Source organism: Phycodurus eques, chromosome 10 (assembly GCF_024500275.1).
Source record: "Phycodurus eques isolate BA_2022a chromosome 10, UOR_Pequ_1.1, whole genome shotgun sequence".
Taxonomy (NCBI): domain Eukaryota; kingdom Metazoa; phylum Chordata; class Actinopteri; order Syngnathiformes; family Syngnathidae; genus Phycodurus; species Phycodurus eques.
The window spans coordinates 29,055,173-29,073,170 of NC_084534.1; the positions used below are offsets into that span (position 1 = coordinate 29,055,173).

The following is a 17,998-nucleotide window of genomic DNA, read 5'->3' on the forward strand; positions in this document are numbered from 1 at the left end:
ACAGTTTCCTGGTATTATTGGTTGTTCCAGGTTTGAATAATTGCTCGGTCTAATAAAGTTGCTAAGAGTTATTGGTCGGTCTCATACACTTACTAAGAGGTTTGAGTTATTGGTCGACTTGGTTTAAATTATTGGGCGGTCTAATACAGTATAGTTACAAACTTGTTCAAGTCATTGGTTGGTCTAGTACCCGTAGAGGTTTTAGTTATCGTTGTTCTCGGTTCAAGTTTTTGGTCAATCTAATCCAGGTCTGACGGGTTCTAATTATTGGTTGTTCCAGGTTTGTATATTTGCTTAGTCTATAACACAGTTACTAAGAGTTATTCTCTGGTCTAATATACTTGCTAACCGGTTGGAGACTTCAGTCATTGGGCGATCCAATACATGCGTTAGTGGTGGTGGTTGTTTTGGGTTATTGGTCAGTCTAATATAGTCCTCAAAGCTTCAAGTTGTTGGTTGGTCTAGGTTTGAGTTATTGGGCAGTCTAATACAGTTACTAACGTGTCATTGGTCGGTCTAATCCTGATTGCGGATGTTGTCAAGCGGTTAAATGCAAGTTGCCGCTCCGCTCGCTTAATATTTTGTGCCGCCGTAACTTGGGACTTGTCTGGGAGTTGAAGGCTCAGACTTGAGACCTGAGACCCGAGACTTGAGACTTGAGCCTTACTTGTGCAGGAGCACAAAGTCCTGCTGACGGGGACGCCGCTGCAGAACTCTGTTGAGGAGTTGTTCAGCCTGCTCAACTTCCTGGAGCCACTGCAGTTCCCCTCGGAGAGCGGCTTCCTCGACGAGTTTGGTGACCTGAAAACCGAGGAGCAGGTAAGATATTTGAACCCTACAACCCATTGGTCAACTAGTACTCAAGCAACGACCTTAAGGTGGATAGCAAGCGACTTCCCGTAAAGATTTTGAAAGGGGATCAAAATCCAAGCTGTCAAAAGTGCACTGCAAAAACTCCAAATCGAACAGAATCGAATATTTCTCTTATTTCTAGGCAAAACTAATCTGATTTAAGACTCATCACCTAAAAAGGAAGTGGTTTTTAGACCATTTTCACTTGTTTCAAGATAATCTTTACTTGAAATAAGTCAGGAAAAAAAATCTTACTCCTTGGGCAATTTTCTTTCTTATTTCAAGTGAAAATAATCTAAAAATGAGAGCTTTTAGGGGATGAATCTTATTTTAATTAGTTTTTACTAGGAATAAGGCAAATATAATTGGTAAGAGTTTGAGTTTTTGCAGTGTAAAGTTACAACTATTATTTAAATAATTGATTGATCTGTTTTTTGTTTTTTTAAAATGAATCTGTAAACTGTTTCACTCCCAGGTGAAGAAGCTTCAGGCCATCTTGAAGCCCATGATGCTGAGGAGGCTGAAGGACGACGTGGAAAAGAACCTGGCCCCCAAAGAGGAGACCATCATCGAGGTAACACTTTTCTCCGCTCACTGCTCAGATGCTGGAAGACACACTTGTGCTTCCCTCTGTCCTCTTGCAGGTGGAGCTGACCAACATGCAGAAGAAGTACTACCGGGCCATCCTGGAGAAGAACTTCTCCTTCCTGTCCAAAGGAGCCAACCAGCACAACATGCCCAACCTCATCAACACCATGATGGAGTTGCGCAAGTGCTGCAATCACCCTTACTTGATCACTGGTGAGACCTGGAACTCCTACATTTTCACATGGACTTAAGTCTTGCGCGGCGCCCTCCAAATGACACGACCCCATTAGCATGTTCTCACGCTCTTGCTGTCAACAAGTGGGAGACTAGAGATCAGATGACATCACTTTGCACAGATGAAAAGAAGACTCGCTCCAAATAAGAGGCAAAGCATGCTTGTTTCAAGCCGCTGATTTGTCAGTCCCGTTTGGTGTTTACTGTAAAACCGATACATTCAACAAAAGAACATTCTACACTAAAGTCCTCAACCAAACCCAATCATTCTAAGCAAAGTCCGTTAGCTTAATGCTAACATATAATGTGAAAAGCCATAGAGTGGCGAACGGAAATGAGCATAAATCCATCCAGCCATCCGTCTTCCGCTGAGCCGAGGTTGTGCCGCGGCTTCAGCAGAGAAGCCCAGACTTCCCTTTCCCCAGCTACTTCCTCCAGCTCTTCTGGGGCGTTCCCAGGCCAGCTGGGAGACCTCATCTCCCCAGCGTGTCCTGGGTCATCCCCGGTCTATTTTTGAGTTATTGGTTGGTCTAACACAGCACCAATAGGTTCCAGTTATCTCCGAGCTGAATTCTAACAAATAATATGAAGATCCATAGACGGGCTAAATGAAAATGGCGACAATGTTCAAGTTATCGGTTGGCCTAAGACATTTCCAACAGGTACAAGTCATTGGCTGGTTTCAAGCCTCGTTCAAGGTATTGGTTGGTCTGATATATTTTTCACACTTACAAGTTATTGGCCAGTTGAATCCACTTACTACCAGATTAAAGTTATTTGATGGTCTAGATTTTAGTTATTGGTTAGTCTAATACAGTTAGTAACTTATTGGTCAGCTCTACATTTCTAACATGTACAAGTTATTGGTCACTTGAAGGCACTTACTATCAGGTTCAAGTCATTGGCCGATTTAAAGCATTGTTCAAGGTATTGGCCGGCTTCATACTTTTTCAACACTTACTGTACATGTTATTGGTCAGTTGAATACACTTACTACCAGATTCAAGTTGTTTGCTTGGTCTAGCTTATAGTTACTAGTGGCTCTTGTCCTCCACGTGGTGCGTCGGTAGATTTTTAGCGTCTGTCGTTTGGTTGCGGTAGGAGCCGAGGAGAAGATCCTGGAGAGCTTCCGGAAGAGTCACGGCCCGGACACGTCCGACCTGCAGCTGCAGGCCATGATCCAGGCGGCCGGCAAGCTGGTCCTCATCGACAAGCTGCTGCCCAAACTGCTGAGTGGAGGACACAAGGTCTTGGTCTTCTCGCAGATGGTCCGCTGCCTTGACATACTGGAGGACTACCTCATTCAGAGGCGGTGAGGCCACTGGGCATCACACACTCTGGAAAGGAAATTACTTCATGCCCCAGATTGGCAAAATACACTTACTACAATGCTTACAGTCGTTGGACGTTACTAAAAGGTTCCATTCATTGGTGTGTCTAATAAGGTTGGAGTTATTGGTCAGCCTAATGTAAACATCAGATGAAATTTAAAAAAGTTCAAAACAACTGAACTGCGCTGTACAAAAGTTCACGACGGGATTCTAACATTTTGTGTAATAAACTTATATGTTGAAGTCATTGATTGGTCTAATCGACTTAGTAACACAACATTGTGTGTGTGTGTGTGTGTGCATGCGTGCGCGCAGTTACACGTACGAGCGCATCGACGGGCGCGTCCGTGGCAACCTTCGACAGGCAGCCATCGACCGCTTCTGCAAGCCGGACTCGGACCGCTTCGTCTTCCTGCTGTGCACCCGGGCGGGCGGCCTGGGCATCAACCTGACGGCCGCCGACACCTGCATCATCTTCGACTCGGACTGGAACCCGCAGAACGACCTGCAGGTAGCCGCTGACGTCGCCAACAACTGCCAATTTTCAAAATGTGAACCTTTCCATGGGAAAAGGCAGGAATTTAAGTTGGCGATAATAAATCTGTGCGCACTTTCCTTCGTGGCTGATCAGTTCTTTCTGCACCAAAGGAGCACTGAGGCAAACAACAACCTTTCAATCTTGAGGCGACATAATGCCGCAGGGCTCCTGCAAAGTGAGGGAAGAGGCGGGGTTTCAAATAGAAGTTTAACAAGTGTGAATTTTTTGTGACAAGCAAGCTTGTTGCATTTAACAAGGTCATACTTCAGTAATGTCATTTGTAGATAAGCGGAGTCACGCCCGCGACGTCACCATCAACTACGTAGCGGCATGTACTGTCATTATAAGTCAAAGAGATAAAATATATAAATACAATTACACGAAAGTGCAACCCCAATTCCAATGAAGTTGGGACATTTTGTAAAACATAAATAAAAACAGAATACAATGATTTGCAAATCATGTTCAACCTATATTTAATTGAATCAGAATCATCTTTATTTGCCATGTATATCCAAAAAACACACACGAAATTTTTTAATGCATTGTCAAGGTATGGGATTGGGTCTCGGTATCGGCAGATCCTTAAAATTAATGACTGGGACATTGGTGCAAAAAAATATGATTGAGACATCCGCGCATACTCGTGGTTTGGCTTCCGCGGAATAGTTTTAAAAATAACAAAAAATGATTCATCCATCCATTTTCTGTACCACTTTATCCTCACTAGGGTTGCGGGGGTGCTGGAGGCTATCCCAGCTATCTTCGGGCGAGAGACGGGGTACACCCTGCACTGGTCGCCAGCCAATTGCAGGGCACAAAATAAAATTCATTAAAAAAAAAAAAAAAAAAAAAGTTCTGTTTTTCTTTTTTTCGTTTGGTTTTCCGCTTCAGTTTATTCCCGCTTATTCAAGAATGTTTTGGTGTGTAAAAATGTAAGTTATTATTATTCCCCCCCCATGCCATTTTAGACGTTTATTTTGAAGTTGGCAGCAGAGGGCGGTGGTAGCCCATAATGAAACCTTAACCATACGTTCGCCCTCTGGTAGCTGGCTGACTAGGATTGCGGGCACTGCTGCAAATTAAGTGCTTTACATATGCAGTGCCCGCATTTTAAATGATTAATTGTGCAGCCCCAAGTCAACTTGACAGAAGCGAACCGTAAATGTCCCGTGTTACTCCGACATCACGTTGACAAAGTTTTTTCCTGTTCCCGTGTCCCCCATCACCAGGCACAGGCGCGCTGCCACCGCATCGGGCAGAGCAAAGCGGTCAAAGTCTACCGGCTGGTCACCAGAAACTCGTATGAGCGGGAGATGTTCGACAAGGCCAGCCTCAAGCTGGGCCTGGACAAGGCCGTGCTGCAGGACATCAACCGCAAGGGCGGGCTCAACGGTGTACGCGCACATGCAACACGCCTTGGCCGCTGTAATGCACACACCTTAGCTAGTCATTGGTCGCGGTAAGTACGCACACCTTAGCCTGTCATTGGTTGCTCTAATACGCATGGTAGCCAGTCATTGGTCGCTCTAATACGCACCTTAGCCAGTCATTGATCGCTCTAATACACACGTTAGTCATTGGTCACGCTAATACGCATATTAGCCAGTCATTGGTCGCGGTAATACGTATGTTAGCCAGTTATTGATCTCTCTAATACACACGTTGGCACGTCATTAGTCGCTTTAATACACACACACCTTAGCCGGTCATTGGTCGCTCTAATACGCACACATTAGCCAGACTTTGGTCACTCTAATATGCACAAGTTAGCCAGTCATTGGTCACACTAATATGCATACCTTAGTCAGTCATTGGTCGCTCTAATATGCATGTTTGCCAGTCATTGGTCACTAATACCAACCTTAGCCAGTTATTGGTCGCTCCAATACACACACACACGTTAGCCAGTCATTGGTCGCTCTAATACACACGTTAGCCAGGCATTGGTCGTTCTAATAGGCATAACTATAATTGTAGTTAGTGGTCACTGGTCGGTCTAATATGCTTACTGACAAGGTTTATTTATTGGTCAGTCTAATGCATTTGCTAACAGGGTACAGTTAGTGTTTGGTCTAATATAGTTCTAGAAGGCTATTGGTCATTGGTTGTTCTCGGTTGTCATTATTGGTTGGTCTAATGCAGGTCCTGAAAGGTTCAAGTCATTGGTCGGTCTAATACATGTGGTTGGATTTTAAATGATTGGTCAGTCTAGTACACTTCCCGACTGCGACAGTCATTGGTCCCTGAAGTCATCTCATGGGTTTTGCGGTGTGACGCGGTCTTGCGTTGTCGCAGGTGCAGCAGCTGTCCAAGTCTGAGCTGGAGGACTTGCTGAAGAAAGGCGCTTACGGCGCGCTGATGGACGAAGAGGATGAAGGCTCCAAGTTCTGCGAGGAGGACATCGACCAGATCCTGCAGAGACGTACGCGGACCATCACCATCCAGTCTGAGGGAAAGGGCTCCACCTTCGCTAAGGTAGCTGCTTACGCTAGTTTCCCACACCACCTTCCAGTTAGTGGTCAGTCTAATGCAGATGCTGTCATGTTTGTTTTGTTTCCACGTTTGATTTTTTTAATAACCCCCCGCAACCCCATCAGGCCAGCTTCATCTCGTCAGGGAACCGCACCGACATCTCTCTAGACGACCCTAACTTCTGGCAGAAGTGGGCCAAGATCGCCGAAGTGGAGATCGACTCCAAGTCGGAGAAGGTAGGGGGAAAAAAAAGAGCCAGAAGCCGAAAGGTCCTTCCTTCCTTTTTTTCTTCTTTCCTCCCTCCCTCCCATCCTTCCTTCCCTCTTTTCTTCTTTCCTCCGTCCCATCCTTCCTTCCTTTGTTTCTTGCTTCCTCATGTCCTGCGTGCGTGCGCAGGAATCCCTAGTGATCGACACGCCTCGCGTGCGGAAGCAGACGCGCCACTACAACTCGTTCGAAGATGACGAGCTGATGGAGTTCTCGGAGCTGGACAGCGACTCCGAGGAGAAGCCGTGTCGCGGCCGCCGCCTGGCGGAGCGTGGCCGTCGCTACCTTCGGGCAGAGTGCTTCCGCGTGGAGAAGAACCTGCTCATCTTTGGGTAGGACCTCATCACATGTACAAGCTAGAAAATTTAATTTGTGGAGAAATTTCATGTGAATGCTGAAGAGCTGAACCTGAACTGTTGAAACCCTGAAAAGGTGAGAAATTGTGTCTTATTTTATGGTGAACATTTAGGAATGTAATAAATAGTTCCCAAGATGTTTGGAACGAGTGGAACAATTCGAAGTCGGAGTGGTTTGAATCAGTCGAGAAATCTGGACGGAGTACCGGAGGGCTGCGTATTGTTAAGAAGCTCACCATGCCGTTCCTTTTCTTTGATTACTATGCATCGATTAATCAAGATTTCTGCCCTCCTCTACAATGCAGTGATGAAAAAGTAGCAGGGAAAAATGTTAAAATAGAAATAACGAATTATGGTGTTGAATGACATGTAGCTAGCTGCATCTCAATAAATGAGAATATGTTAGAAAACTCCATTTCAGTCCTCATACATTATTTTGATTCATTAAACACTAGGGAAATTCTTTTCAGAGGGTAAAAATTCCTGCCTATTTTCTACATAAAAATCTTTTTCATTGTTTCTTGATTGCTTCTTACGTAAAATCTATTTTATGTTGATGTTGAATTTGGGGATTGTGTTTGATGTGAGCTATAATCATCAAAATGATATATATTACATAAAATATGATGCCCTGCGATTGGCTGGCGACCAGTTCAGGGTGTACCCCGCCTCTCGGCCGCTAGCTGGGATAGGCTCCAGCACGCCTGCGACCCTTGTGAGGATAAAGCGGGACAGAAAATGGATGGATGGATGGAAAAAATGGATAAAATATGAAATATTTCACTCTGTGTGTAGTGCATCTCTATTTGAGTTGAACTAGCTATCTAAATGAAGATTGTGATTTAACTGTATGACTATTAGAAGATGTTTGATGGTGATGTGGGTGGTGTTTCCAGGTGGGGCCGCTGGAAGGACATCCTCAACCACGGTCGTTTCAAGTGGCACCTGGCAGAGAGGGACATGGAGGCCATCTGCAGGTCAGCCGCAGACACCGCATCATGGATGGATGAGGAATACATGCATGATGAATGTTTGAATGGCTGATGAACACTTGGATTGATGATCGACCACTGGATTGTGAATGGATATGGGTGTGGAAGGATGAATTGGTGAATCATTTAGATGTCTGTTGAATAGTTGATCAAAATTAAATTGGAAATATTTTCTGAGAGCATTGCATTAGGTATTGTTGTATTTTTTTCTTCAGAGCTCTCCTGGTTTACTGTCTGAAGCACTACAAAGGTGACGACAAGATCAAGAGTTTCATCTGGGACCTGATCTCCCCCAGCAAGGAGGGCCAGGACCAGGACCAGGAGCTGCTCAACCACTCGGGTCAGAACCTCAACCTTTTTCAATTGCGTCCGTTTCCATCAAACACCCCCTTGACCCCGCCCCCTTCGTGGTCTTCAGGTCTTTCAGCTCCGGTTCCTCGCGGGCGGAAGGGCAACAAACTCAAGAGTCCGCTGAGCGTTCCCGAGTTGAAGAACGCCGATTGGCTGGCTCACTGCAACCCCGAAGTGGTTCTGCAGGATGACAGCTACAAGAAACACCTCAAACAACACTGCAACAAGTCAGCACAACCATCCTTTTGCTCCTCATCATTAAGTCTCTCATTCACCAAAAATTGTTTTGGGAAAATTCACCTCTTTGGGAGCGAGTTAGACCAAGCACCATGAAGTTTGGTAGACATGTCGATGACGAGTAGACCCCCAAAAAGTCCCAAGAAGCCATGTTCCCAAAAGAGATAGTAAGTCGGCTATTTGACTCTGAAGCTGACATTTTTGGCTCATTTTGGCCATTTCCAAAGGTCCTTCAGAAAAAAATATTTGACAATTTATTTGTTTATGAATCAGGCATCAACAAAGAAATTGTAAAAAAATTTAAACCTTTGCTTGTGTTGACTTTGTGATAAATTTCTGCATCGAGTTTGTTTTTTACTTTTGTTTTTTTAATAATTTAATTTCACTACTCAAGATGTTGAAATTTGTTTGTGTTACAGCCTCCAAGGTTTTGTTTTGTTAAGAAGAAGGGCGTAGGCATAATAAGCTATAGCCTTTTTGGTTCGCTTTATCTTTTGTTGTGTTTTTGAAATGAGTGATTGATTGAAAACTAATCCAATAAAAAAAAAAATCTAAATCTACCTACCAACCTACACGCAATTAAAAACCTGTTTAGACGGGTGTCAATTATTCGCAAATTTTCACTATTGGCGGCAAGGCTCGATCGTGGGGGCTCATGGCTGCTCTCAACTTTAATTGTATTTGTGCGTGTGTGTGTGTGTGTGTGTGTGTGCGTGTTGTGTGTGTGCGTGCGCGTGCGCATTTGTGCTTAGGGTTCTGCTGAGGGTGAGGATGTTGTACTACCTGAAGGTGGAGGTTCTGGGTGAAGCAGCCAATCAGGCTCTGGAGGGCACATCCGCCAGGTATGAGGCACCTCTGCATCCATCTTTTCACCATTCAGCACAAATTCTAACAACTAAATATCGGACACTGTGCCACTACTACCCATTATGTTTTTCTGAACCACTCAAAGAGAATCTGACCAAACATTTTCTGCTCACCTGCGAGAAAATGTCTTTCCACAAACCCGATGATGGAGGTTTGGCTCCCAGTCTTTCCCGTTATGTGGCTGCTACGTCTTGCGATCTTCTCTGTACACCTATTTACGACATGCACTTCCAATTATCTTCCTCATCACTGGTTCCGCTGGATTCATTGAGATTTTTGGGAAGGAAATGGGGAAACAAATACAAACCTTTTGGCTTACAGTTGTTCCTCGTTTATCGCAGTGGGTACCTTCCAGATCACCCCCGTAATAGACAAAATCTGCAAAGTATTTATTATATTATTTATATATAGTATATTAACAAACTTCATCCATATAAATACTAACATTTTCAGGTATTATTTGTGTCCACTTGGGGTCGCCAGTCTCACAATCTACACAGTACTCTTTGTGACTTTAACTGTGCACGTCCCTTTAAAAGGCAGGACTGGCCTTGTGAGTGCTGCTGAAGTGAGCGAATGGGGATATACGGTTGGTCAGCTGATAACTAGCTAAAGCGTTAGCCACTCTACTTGTTGAGTGTCACTTGAGGCGTTTGGCAGGTCGGCTAAAAGAATGTACTTGTTAACTATATTTAGTTTGTTGTTTGTTCAATAAAGCGATTGAAAGAGCACCAGCAGCTGTTTCCGTCCTGATTCCTCCCTTTATCCTAACCACCTGTTATGAATTACAATTCGTTCTAACTAGGGCCTGACCGATATGGATTTTTTAGGCTGTATGAATTATTTATTTTTTTCGGCCTATTCCAATATATGGCAGAATAAAATGACAATAACGAATAAAATAACTTATTTATTGTGGCACTTTAACCCTTAAAACGATAAAGATATCAATTATAGGTTAAACATTTGAGTGTTTTCCAATGCTTTGTCCTTCAGTAATTATTTAACTTTACAACAGACAAAAAAAGCACAACATTTCTTCGAATATCATAAACATTTTCATGTTGTGTTGTGTTTTAAAAATAAAAAAAAATAAAAATTATATTCAATTAGCTAACGATGTTTACTTTACCGGAGACGTGCAGTTGCAAGTGTGAAATGATCCCAAACTTTGGACATACTCTATTTGTCTGCACTCTTTCCTCCTGGCTCGTGCTTATTGCTACGTCAGTCTGCAGACTGAAGCCAGTTTTTGTTATGGATTCAGTCAAAACCCGTTTCTGCCACCCTGAGTTAGCCCCCTGCGTATCAGCGCTCTACACTGCTGACCTTCGTATCCTTCCTGTAACTCCAGCAAACTGGACGTGTCGCTGCCCGACATCGACTACATCGAGATTCCGGCGTCGTGGTGGGACACCGAGGCAGACAAGTCTCTGCTCGTTGGCGTCCACAAGCACGGTGAGCTCTCCGACTTGATGCTTGACGCGTTAAGAAGAAGCAGCTAGTTTGACATGTACTCTACCCACCTCTGGGCAATGGTAACGCACTTCAACAGGGTACGAGCGCTACCACGCCATGCGCGCCGACGCCGACTTGTGCTTCCTGGAGAGGGTCGGCATGCCCGACGTTACCGCGCTCTCGGCCGAGCAGGGAGGAGGCGAGGTGGCCGCCGACGTCGCCGACAGGTAGCGCTGTCAAAAGAGACTGCAAGCAACAAGAACACCAAAATGACTTTAGTAACTCACAGTTGTTTAATACAGACCGAGTGAGAGAGGAGAGACGTAAGAAGTATGAAAAGGCAACAAAAATAAATAGGAAAGATAACAATAACACAAGACAACAAAAAAGCAGTAACAAAAGACAATGGCGATAACAAAAGTATTAACAAGGGACTGCTGAAGCGATATAGACTTCTACTTCTACAACCCCAATTCCAATGAAGTTTGGATGTTGTGTTAAACATAAAAAGAATACAATGATTTGAAAATCATTTTCAACCTATATTTAATTGAAAACACTACAAAGACAAGATATTTAATGTTCAAATTGATCAACTTGATTGTTTTTAGCAAATATTTTTTAAATTAAAATTTTATGGCTGCAACACGTTCCAAAAAAGCTGGGACAGGGTCATGTTTACCACTGTGTTACATCACCTTTTCTTCGAACAACATTCAATAAACGTTTGGGAACTGAGGACGTTAATTGTTGAAGCTTTATAGGTGGAATTCGTTCCCATTCTTGCTCGATGCACAGCTTCAGCTGTTCAACAGTCGGTCTCCGTTGTTGTATTTTACGCTTCATAATGCGCCGCACATTTTCAATGGGAGACAGGTCTGGACTGCAGGCAGGCCAGTCTAGTACCCGCATTCTTTTACTACGAAGCCATGCTGTTGTAACACGTGCAGAATGTGGTTTGGCATCGTCTCGCTGAAATAAGCAGGGGCGTCCGTGAAGAAGACGTCGCTTGGATGGCAGCGTATGTTTCTCCAAAACCTGTATGTACCTTTCAGCATGAATGGTGCCTTCACAGATGTGTAAGTGACCCATGCAACTGGCACTAACACAGCCCCATACCATCACAGATGCTGGCTTTTAACTTTGCGTCCATAACAGTCCGGAATGTTCTTTTCCTCTTTGGCCCGGAGGACACCACGTCCACAATTTCCAAAAACAACAATTTGAAATGTGGACTCGTCGTACCACAGAACACTTTTCCACTTTTCATCGGTCCATCTTAGATGAGCCGGCAGCGTTTCTGGGTGTTGTTGATAAATGGCTTTTGCTTTGCAAAGTAGAGTTTCAAGTTGCATTTATGGATGTAGTGCCGAACTGTATATACTGACATTGGTTTTCTGAAGTGTTCATGAGCCCACGTGGTGATATCCTTTACACATTGATGTCTGTTTTTGATGCAGTGCCGCCTGAGGGATCGAAGGTCACGGGCATTCAATGTTGGTTTTCGGCCTAAATTCCCTAAATTCCTTGCAATTGTACATTGAGGAACATTGTCCTTAAACTGTTTGACTATTTTCTCACGCACTTGTTCACAAAGAGGTGAACCTCGCCCCATCTTTGCTTGTGCATGACTGAGCATTTCAGGGAAGCTCCTTTTCTACCCAATCATGGCACCCACCTGTTCCCAATGATCCTGTTCACCTGTGGGATTTTCCAAACAGGTGTTTGATGAGCATTCCTCAACTTTCTCACTCTTTTGTGCCACCTGTCCCAGCTTTTTTGGAACGTGTTGCAGCCATAAAATTCTCAGTTCATGATTATTTGCTAAAAACATTCAAGTTTATCAGTTTGAACATTAAATAGCTTGTCTTTGTCGTGTATTCAATTAAATATAGGTTGAACATGATTTGCAAATCATTGCTTTCTGCTTTTATTTGTTTTAATACAACGTCCCAACTTCATTGGAATTGGGGTTGTATATAATAATACTAAAAAGACAACAAAAGGCAATGATAACCAAATAGACAACAAAAATCAATAACAAAAGACACTTTCAATAATAAAGACATCTGATTCTTAATTTTAGAGGGAACAGACTGAGAAGAGATTACAAAAAGCAATTAAAAAAAAAGCAATAACAGAAGCCAACAATAACAACAACAAAGGCGTCTGGTACTTAGTTTGAGACACAGATAGTGAGAAGAGAGACAAAACATACGTAATTAACGAAAGATAACAAAAAGCAATAACAAAGAGAGCATTAAAAAAACAACCCAAACAACAGACAAGACAACAATAACACTTAAAAAACACAACACAAAAGCAATAACAAGAGTACAATAGCACTGGAAAAAAAGACAAACTCAACAAAAAAGCAACAAAAGCCAAAAATGAATGAGACAAAAATAGCACTCAAAAGACTACAGACAACAATAACACTAAAAAAGAAAACAAAAAGCAATAATAACAAATGTATTAACAGACTGCAATAATGACAAAGACTTCTCGTACTTAGTTTTGAGAGGAGACAAAGGAAGGAGAGACAACAAAAAGTAATAACAAAAGAACAATAGCACGAAAAAGACAAGAAAAAACAATAACAAAAGACAACAATTTCAGTTACAAAAACTTCTGGTAGAAAGCCAGACAGACAGAGGAGAGAAACATAAGCAGTAACAAAAGAGAACAAAAAACAATTACAAAAGTATTCAAAACAGACAGTAACTGAGAAAACAAACACTTTTGTACTTAGTTTGAGAGGACAACAAAAAAATGACAAAGGACAAGAAAAAGCAAAGACGAATAAAACGTGTTTCGTGTGTTTGCATGTGTGCTGTTTTGTCAGCGTTGTGAAAGCGGAAGATATCAGCGAGATCACAAACAGCAAAAGCGAAGCAGGAGACCACGTCAGCAAGGTACGCCCAGCGCTCCTCCATATGCGCCTCCTCTTTCTTGCTCTGCTACATTTCCTCTTGACGTGCGTTCATCCGTATGTTGTGTATATGTTCTTCCTTCAGGCGGGGGAGATCCACTCGAGCGCCGACGCCTCCGACAAGCCCCACAACGATGGCGCGGCACCAGGTCAGTCGCTTGCCCCCTTTCACGCATGTGTGCCACAAATTGGAGCGTTTCTTCACCTGTGCCCGTCTACTGTACGTGTGAAAAGGCACTAGCAGATAAAATTCAACAATTTTGCAGGATCTCTATGAAAGTCACATGTCAATCTGTGTGAAAGGCACAAACTGATAAAAAAATTGCAGGATCTCTGTGTGAAAGGGTCAGGCAGATAAGAAACAACTTTGCAGAATGTTTGTATGAAAATGACTTGCATGATCTCTGTTTGAAAGACAGCAGCAGCTTGAAATTAACAAATTTAGCTGATGTCTGTGTGAAAAGCATCGGAGGGTAAAAATCAACACCTTTGCAATATCAGTGTGTGAAAAACATTTTCAGATTTAAAGAGAGAAATAAAAAAACAAAACAAAAAAAAAAACACATTTTTGGCAGATCTCTGTGTGAAATTCTGACCAGTTTACCAGTCCTTTTGATGTTATTTGCCTTTGACGCTTGGTAGAGTCGCACGTGGCTGCCGCCGCCCAGGACTCCACCCTGGTCACGACCACCTTCGGCGGGGGCGCCGGAAGCGGCACCGGGGTGGCGGCCCTGCACGTGGTCCACGCGCGCCCCCTGTGGCCCAGCGGCCCGGCGTTGACATCCCGGCTGCGTCGCCTCATTGCCGCCTACCAGCGTTTCACGCTGCGCCGCGAGCCCCTCCTGCGACCAGACTTGTTGCTCCACGACGGCCTGGCGGGCCCGGGGGTGATGGGCGGCGGCGCGGGATGCACCCCGTTTGGGCACCGCGCTGACGGGGCGCTGGCCTGGCAGCTGGGCGAGGAGCTGAGGCGCTGCTCCGCCACCCACGCCGAATCGGACGCTGTTTTTCTGGAGTGGCAGAGAAGGCGAGTGGATGACTGACACGTGTCATAGACGATGCAATTTGCAGGTCTCTGTGTAAAAGACACAGGCTGACAAAAATCAACACTTCAAAGATTTCTGTGTGAAAGGCTTAGGCTGATAAAAATCAACAATTTGCTGTATCTCTGTGTGAAAGGCTTAGGCTAATAAAAATCAACACTGCAGTTTCTCTGTGTGAAAGGCACTTGTAGAATAAAATCAAATTTTGGAGAGTTGAGTTAAAGGCACAGGCAGATAAAAATGGACAATTTGCAGTTTTCTGTGTGAAAGTCACAGGCAGATAAAAATAAACAATTGGGATTTTCTCTGTGTAAAAGGCGGACGCAGATCAAAAATAATTTGCAGATTTCGGTCTTAGGCTGATAAAAATCAACAATTGTCTGATTTTTGCGTGAAAGTCTCAGGCAGAAAACAATCTAAGGAATTTGCAGTTTCTCTGCGAAAGGCACAGGCAGATCATAAACAATGATTTACAAATTTTGGTGTTAAAGGCTTAAGTTGATAAAAATCAACAATTTGGAGTTAATTGTGTGAAAGGCGGAGGTGTTAAATTTTTGACCGAGTAGCACGTGAAATTCATACCAGCGCGCGTGGCGTTCCCCAGGTGGACGCGTCGCGAGCAGATGGACTTCTACCGCACGGTGTCGTCCTTCGGCGTGGCCTTCGACCCCGACAGGAAGCTCTTCGACTGGTCGCAGTTCCGCGTGCTGGCGCGACTGGAGAGGAAGATGGACGACAGCCTGGAGCGATACTTCAACTCCTTCGTCAACATGTGCCGCACCGCCTGCAAGCTGCCGCCCAGGAAGGAAGAAGGTGCGAAAGCTCTTCTCGCTAGCTTCTCTCCGTGTTGCCGTCTCCTGGCCGTGCTCCTCGCTACGGCGTCTTCTCAATCGTTCAGGTCTGGCGGACGCCGCCGTTGCCGTCGAGCCTCTGACGGAAGAGCGAGCCGCTCGGACGTTGTACCGCATCGAGCTTCTCCGCAAGATCCGTGAGCAGGTAAACAAATGAAAAATACTTCAGACCGAGACGAGACCGAGACTTTTGTGAGTCGAAACCATCAAGATCCATTTTGGATAAGCGGTACAGAGAATGGATGGATGAAAAACCGTGACGAGGTTGAAGCGTTAAGCGAGCATTCACTTCAAGTTGAATTTTCTGTTAAATCCATTTGACAGCCAAAAACACAATGTCTCCAACCCTTCCAAATTGCAACATGCAAAACTCCCAAATCCTAATGAGTTTTATGAACTAAATTCTTGCAAAAAATAAATCCTTGAATGTTTTGAAAAATGAAATGTGAGCATAAAGCTAGCTTACAAGTGCTGCTAATGGTACAAACGGGGAAAATAGCAAACTTAGTTGATTTGACATAAGTATAATATACTGTTATATAAAGCCAGTTGAAGGTGGAATTAAAACTTCTTTCTGGAAATATCTCAGAAAGACAAAATTAGATTCGCTGGTGTGATTCCAATTATTGTTAGCTTACCTGTTTATTTCCTTTCAAGTTCGAGGTTGAAGACTGCAGAATTTGTGTTTTCCTTTTGCTTGTTGTTTTACATTTGAAGTCTTTGTGGTTGAGGAAGCCAAATTTAATTCCCGTGTGGGGGACAAGGAGGTCGTCCCTCAGTCGCAACACGGCGAAGGCTGCCGTCGTTGCGTGGGTGGTGGGGCGTCCGGAACACATAAATTGAAGGGACAGTATTCATTGTTTCACCTTATCACATTATTGAAGAATAGCAAATCAGTGCTACTGTCGACCGGTCCCGAGTCCGGCCGGTCCGCGACGCAGACTAGACCGAGACTTTTGGGAGTCGAGTCCGAGACAAGACAGAGACCTTCAAAACGTGATCGAGAGCATGAGAAAGGTCTCCAAAGCGGCGTTGTGCTCCTCAGGTCCTGCGGCACCCGCTGCTGTCGGCCCGCCTGCAGCTGTGCCGCCCCTCGCTCTACCTCCCCGTGTGGTGGGAGCCGGGCAAACACGACCGCGACCTCCTGGTGGGGGCGGCGCGACACGGCTTGAGTCGCACAGACTTCTACATCCTCAACGACCCTCAGCTCAGCTTCCTCGACGCCCACAGGAACTACGTGAGGGGACACCACACCTCGCATCTTCACAGGGTATGTGATCATCAAGACCGCCAGAGACACTTGTAAATAAATAAATAAAATAAACAAAATAATAATAATTAAAAAATAAAATAAAAAAATAAACATATTTTATAAAATATTCAAATTTAGCTCTTTTTTTTAAATACTGCCTTGGTTTTATACAGGGAAAGTCCTATTTTCAGAAAGTAATTGATTTGAAATTTTAGGGAACTTGGAAGACATTAAGATGCATTTGTTAGCTTTCACAAAAAAGGCAAATTAAGCAAAAATGTCATTAACATCTTCACAAAACTTTTTCATTTCATTTGGTACACATAAGAGTAAATCTTTTTTTTCTTTGCAACAATTATGACCTGTTGAATGATTACAACTGCCTATAATATAAATACTCATTCAAATTAATGGTTTTTCAGAAGGAAATTCAGATGGGTCTGTTATTGATCAAATTAGCCCTCGCACATTCTTTAAACACAAACTCCTTAAAAGACACTTTTAGAAAGAAAAGAGAAAAAAAAAAGAAAATTGGCGCCTGTTCCCTTACTGTCAAGAAAGGGCGGGGGGTCCACTGTATTGTTTTTTTGTTTGTAGAACACATTGTCAATGAACATTCAATCAATTAATCTTCACCCTGTGTCCTCCTCCTCAGCTGCCACCCCCCCACTGCTGCCTGTATGACCCCCCTCAGCCTCCAGAGTACCCCCACCGGGCCCCCCAGCAGGCCGCAGCTCCCTCAGCACCCTTCTCTTCGTCGTCTTCCTCTTCTCACCACCACGCTGTTCCTGCGCCCCCGCTGGACGAGGCAGCCTCGCCGGGCCTGGGAATAGCGTCTGCTTCTCGGGGGGACTTCCTGGACTGCCCCCCGCTGGACGAGAGCCTGGCCGACCTAGACCCGATGTCGACGGAGGCGCTGCACGGGGGCAAGGCCTCCAAGGACGCACTGAACGGCTTCCCCTTCAACTCGGCGGCGGGCGGTCAGAGCATGCTCAACTCGTACGGCCAGCTGGGGGGGGCCGACTTGCGCTCCAAGCTGAGGAGCGACGTGCTGGTGGGCGAGCAGGGCTCGTCCGAGGAGACCGGCCTTCTGGCGCCGTCCGTGGAGCTGGATCGGCTGCAGGTACGATACGGGCGGGAATCTAACGGTTAAGATTGGCACTTCTCTCGCTTTGTGCTTCTTTTTCCTGCGCTCGTTGTTACTTTGGGCTTCGTGCCAGATCCAGTTGCGCGACAGCGCTGCAGTGTGCTGCCAGTAGCGAGTCTGCAGTTGTGTTCCCTGAATCCGTGTTAGTTTTACAAGTTCTGTCTGTCTGCGAGGCCATGAAGGGATCTGGAATGTGATTGGATGAACAAGGGTATGAATGTGATAGG

General features: G+C 44.6%; 1 protein-coding gene across 11 annotated transcripts in view; it reads left to right on the forward strand.

The window, feature by feature from the left end:
* chd6 (chromodomain helicase DNA binding protein 6) overlaps positions 1–17,998 on the forward strand; it is a 60,707-nt gene that overhangs the window by 23,560 nt on the left and 19,149 nt on the right. For all 11 annotated transcript variants that reach the window (XM_061686787.1, XM_061686795.1, XM_061686792.1 and 8 more), the window contains 22 exons: positions 676–819; positions 1,328–1,426; positions 1,497–1,653; positions 2,776–2,986; positions 3,321–3,516; positions 4,776–4,940; positions 5,842–6,021; positions 6,144–6,254; positions 6,415–6,617; positions 7,538–7,618; positions 7,849–7,973; positions 8,052–8,211; positions 8,974–9,063; positions 10,443–10,546; positions 10,644–10,773; positions 13,392–13,461; positions 13,564–13,627; positions 14,121–14,505; positions 15,126–15,334; positions 15,420–15,517; positions 16,418–16,642; positions 17,280–17,747. In XM_061686787.1, coding sequence (XP_061542771.1) covers positions 676–819; positions 1,328–1,426; positions 1,497–1,653; positions 2,776–2,986; positions 3,321–3,516; positions 4,776–4,940; positions 5,842–6,021; positions 6,144–6,254; positions 6,415–6,617; positions 7,538–7,618; positions 7,849–7,973; positions 8,052–8,211; positions 8,974–9,063; positions 10,443–10,546; positions 10,644–10,773; positions 13,392–13,461; positions 13,564–13,627; positions 14,121–14,505; positions 15,126–15,334; positions 15,420–15,517; positions 16,418–16,642; positions 17,280–17,747 — 3,675 coding nt within the window. The remainder of the gene's footprint in view (positions 1–675; positions 820–1,327; positions 1,427–1,496; positions 1,654–2,775; positions 2,987–3,320; positions 3,517–4,775; positions 4,941–5,841; positions 6,022–6,143; positions 6,255–6,414; positions 6,618–7,537; positions 7,619–7,848; positions 7,974–8,051; positions 8,212–8,973; positions 9,064–10,442; positions 10,547–10,643; positions 10,774–13,391; positions 13,462–13,563; positions 13,628–14,120; positions 14,506–15,125; positions 15,335–15,419; positions 15,518–16,417; positions 16,643–17,279; positions 17,748–17,998) is intronic.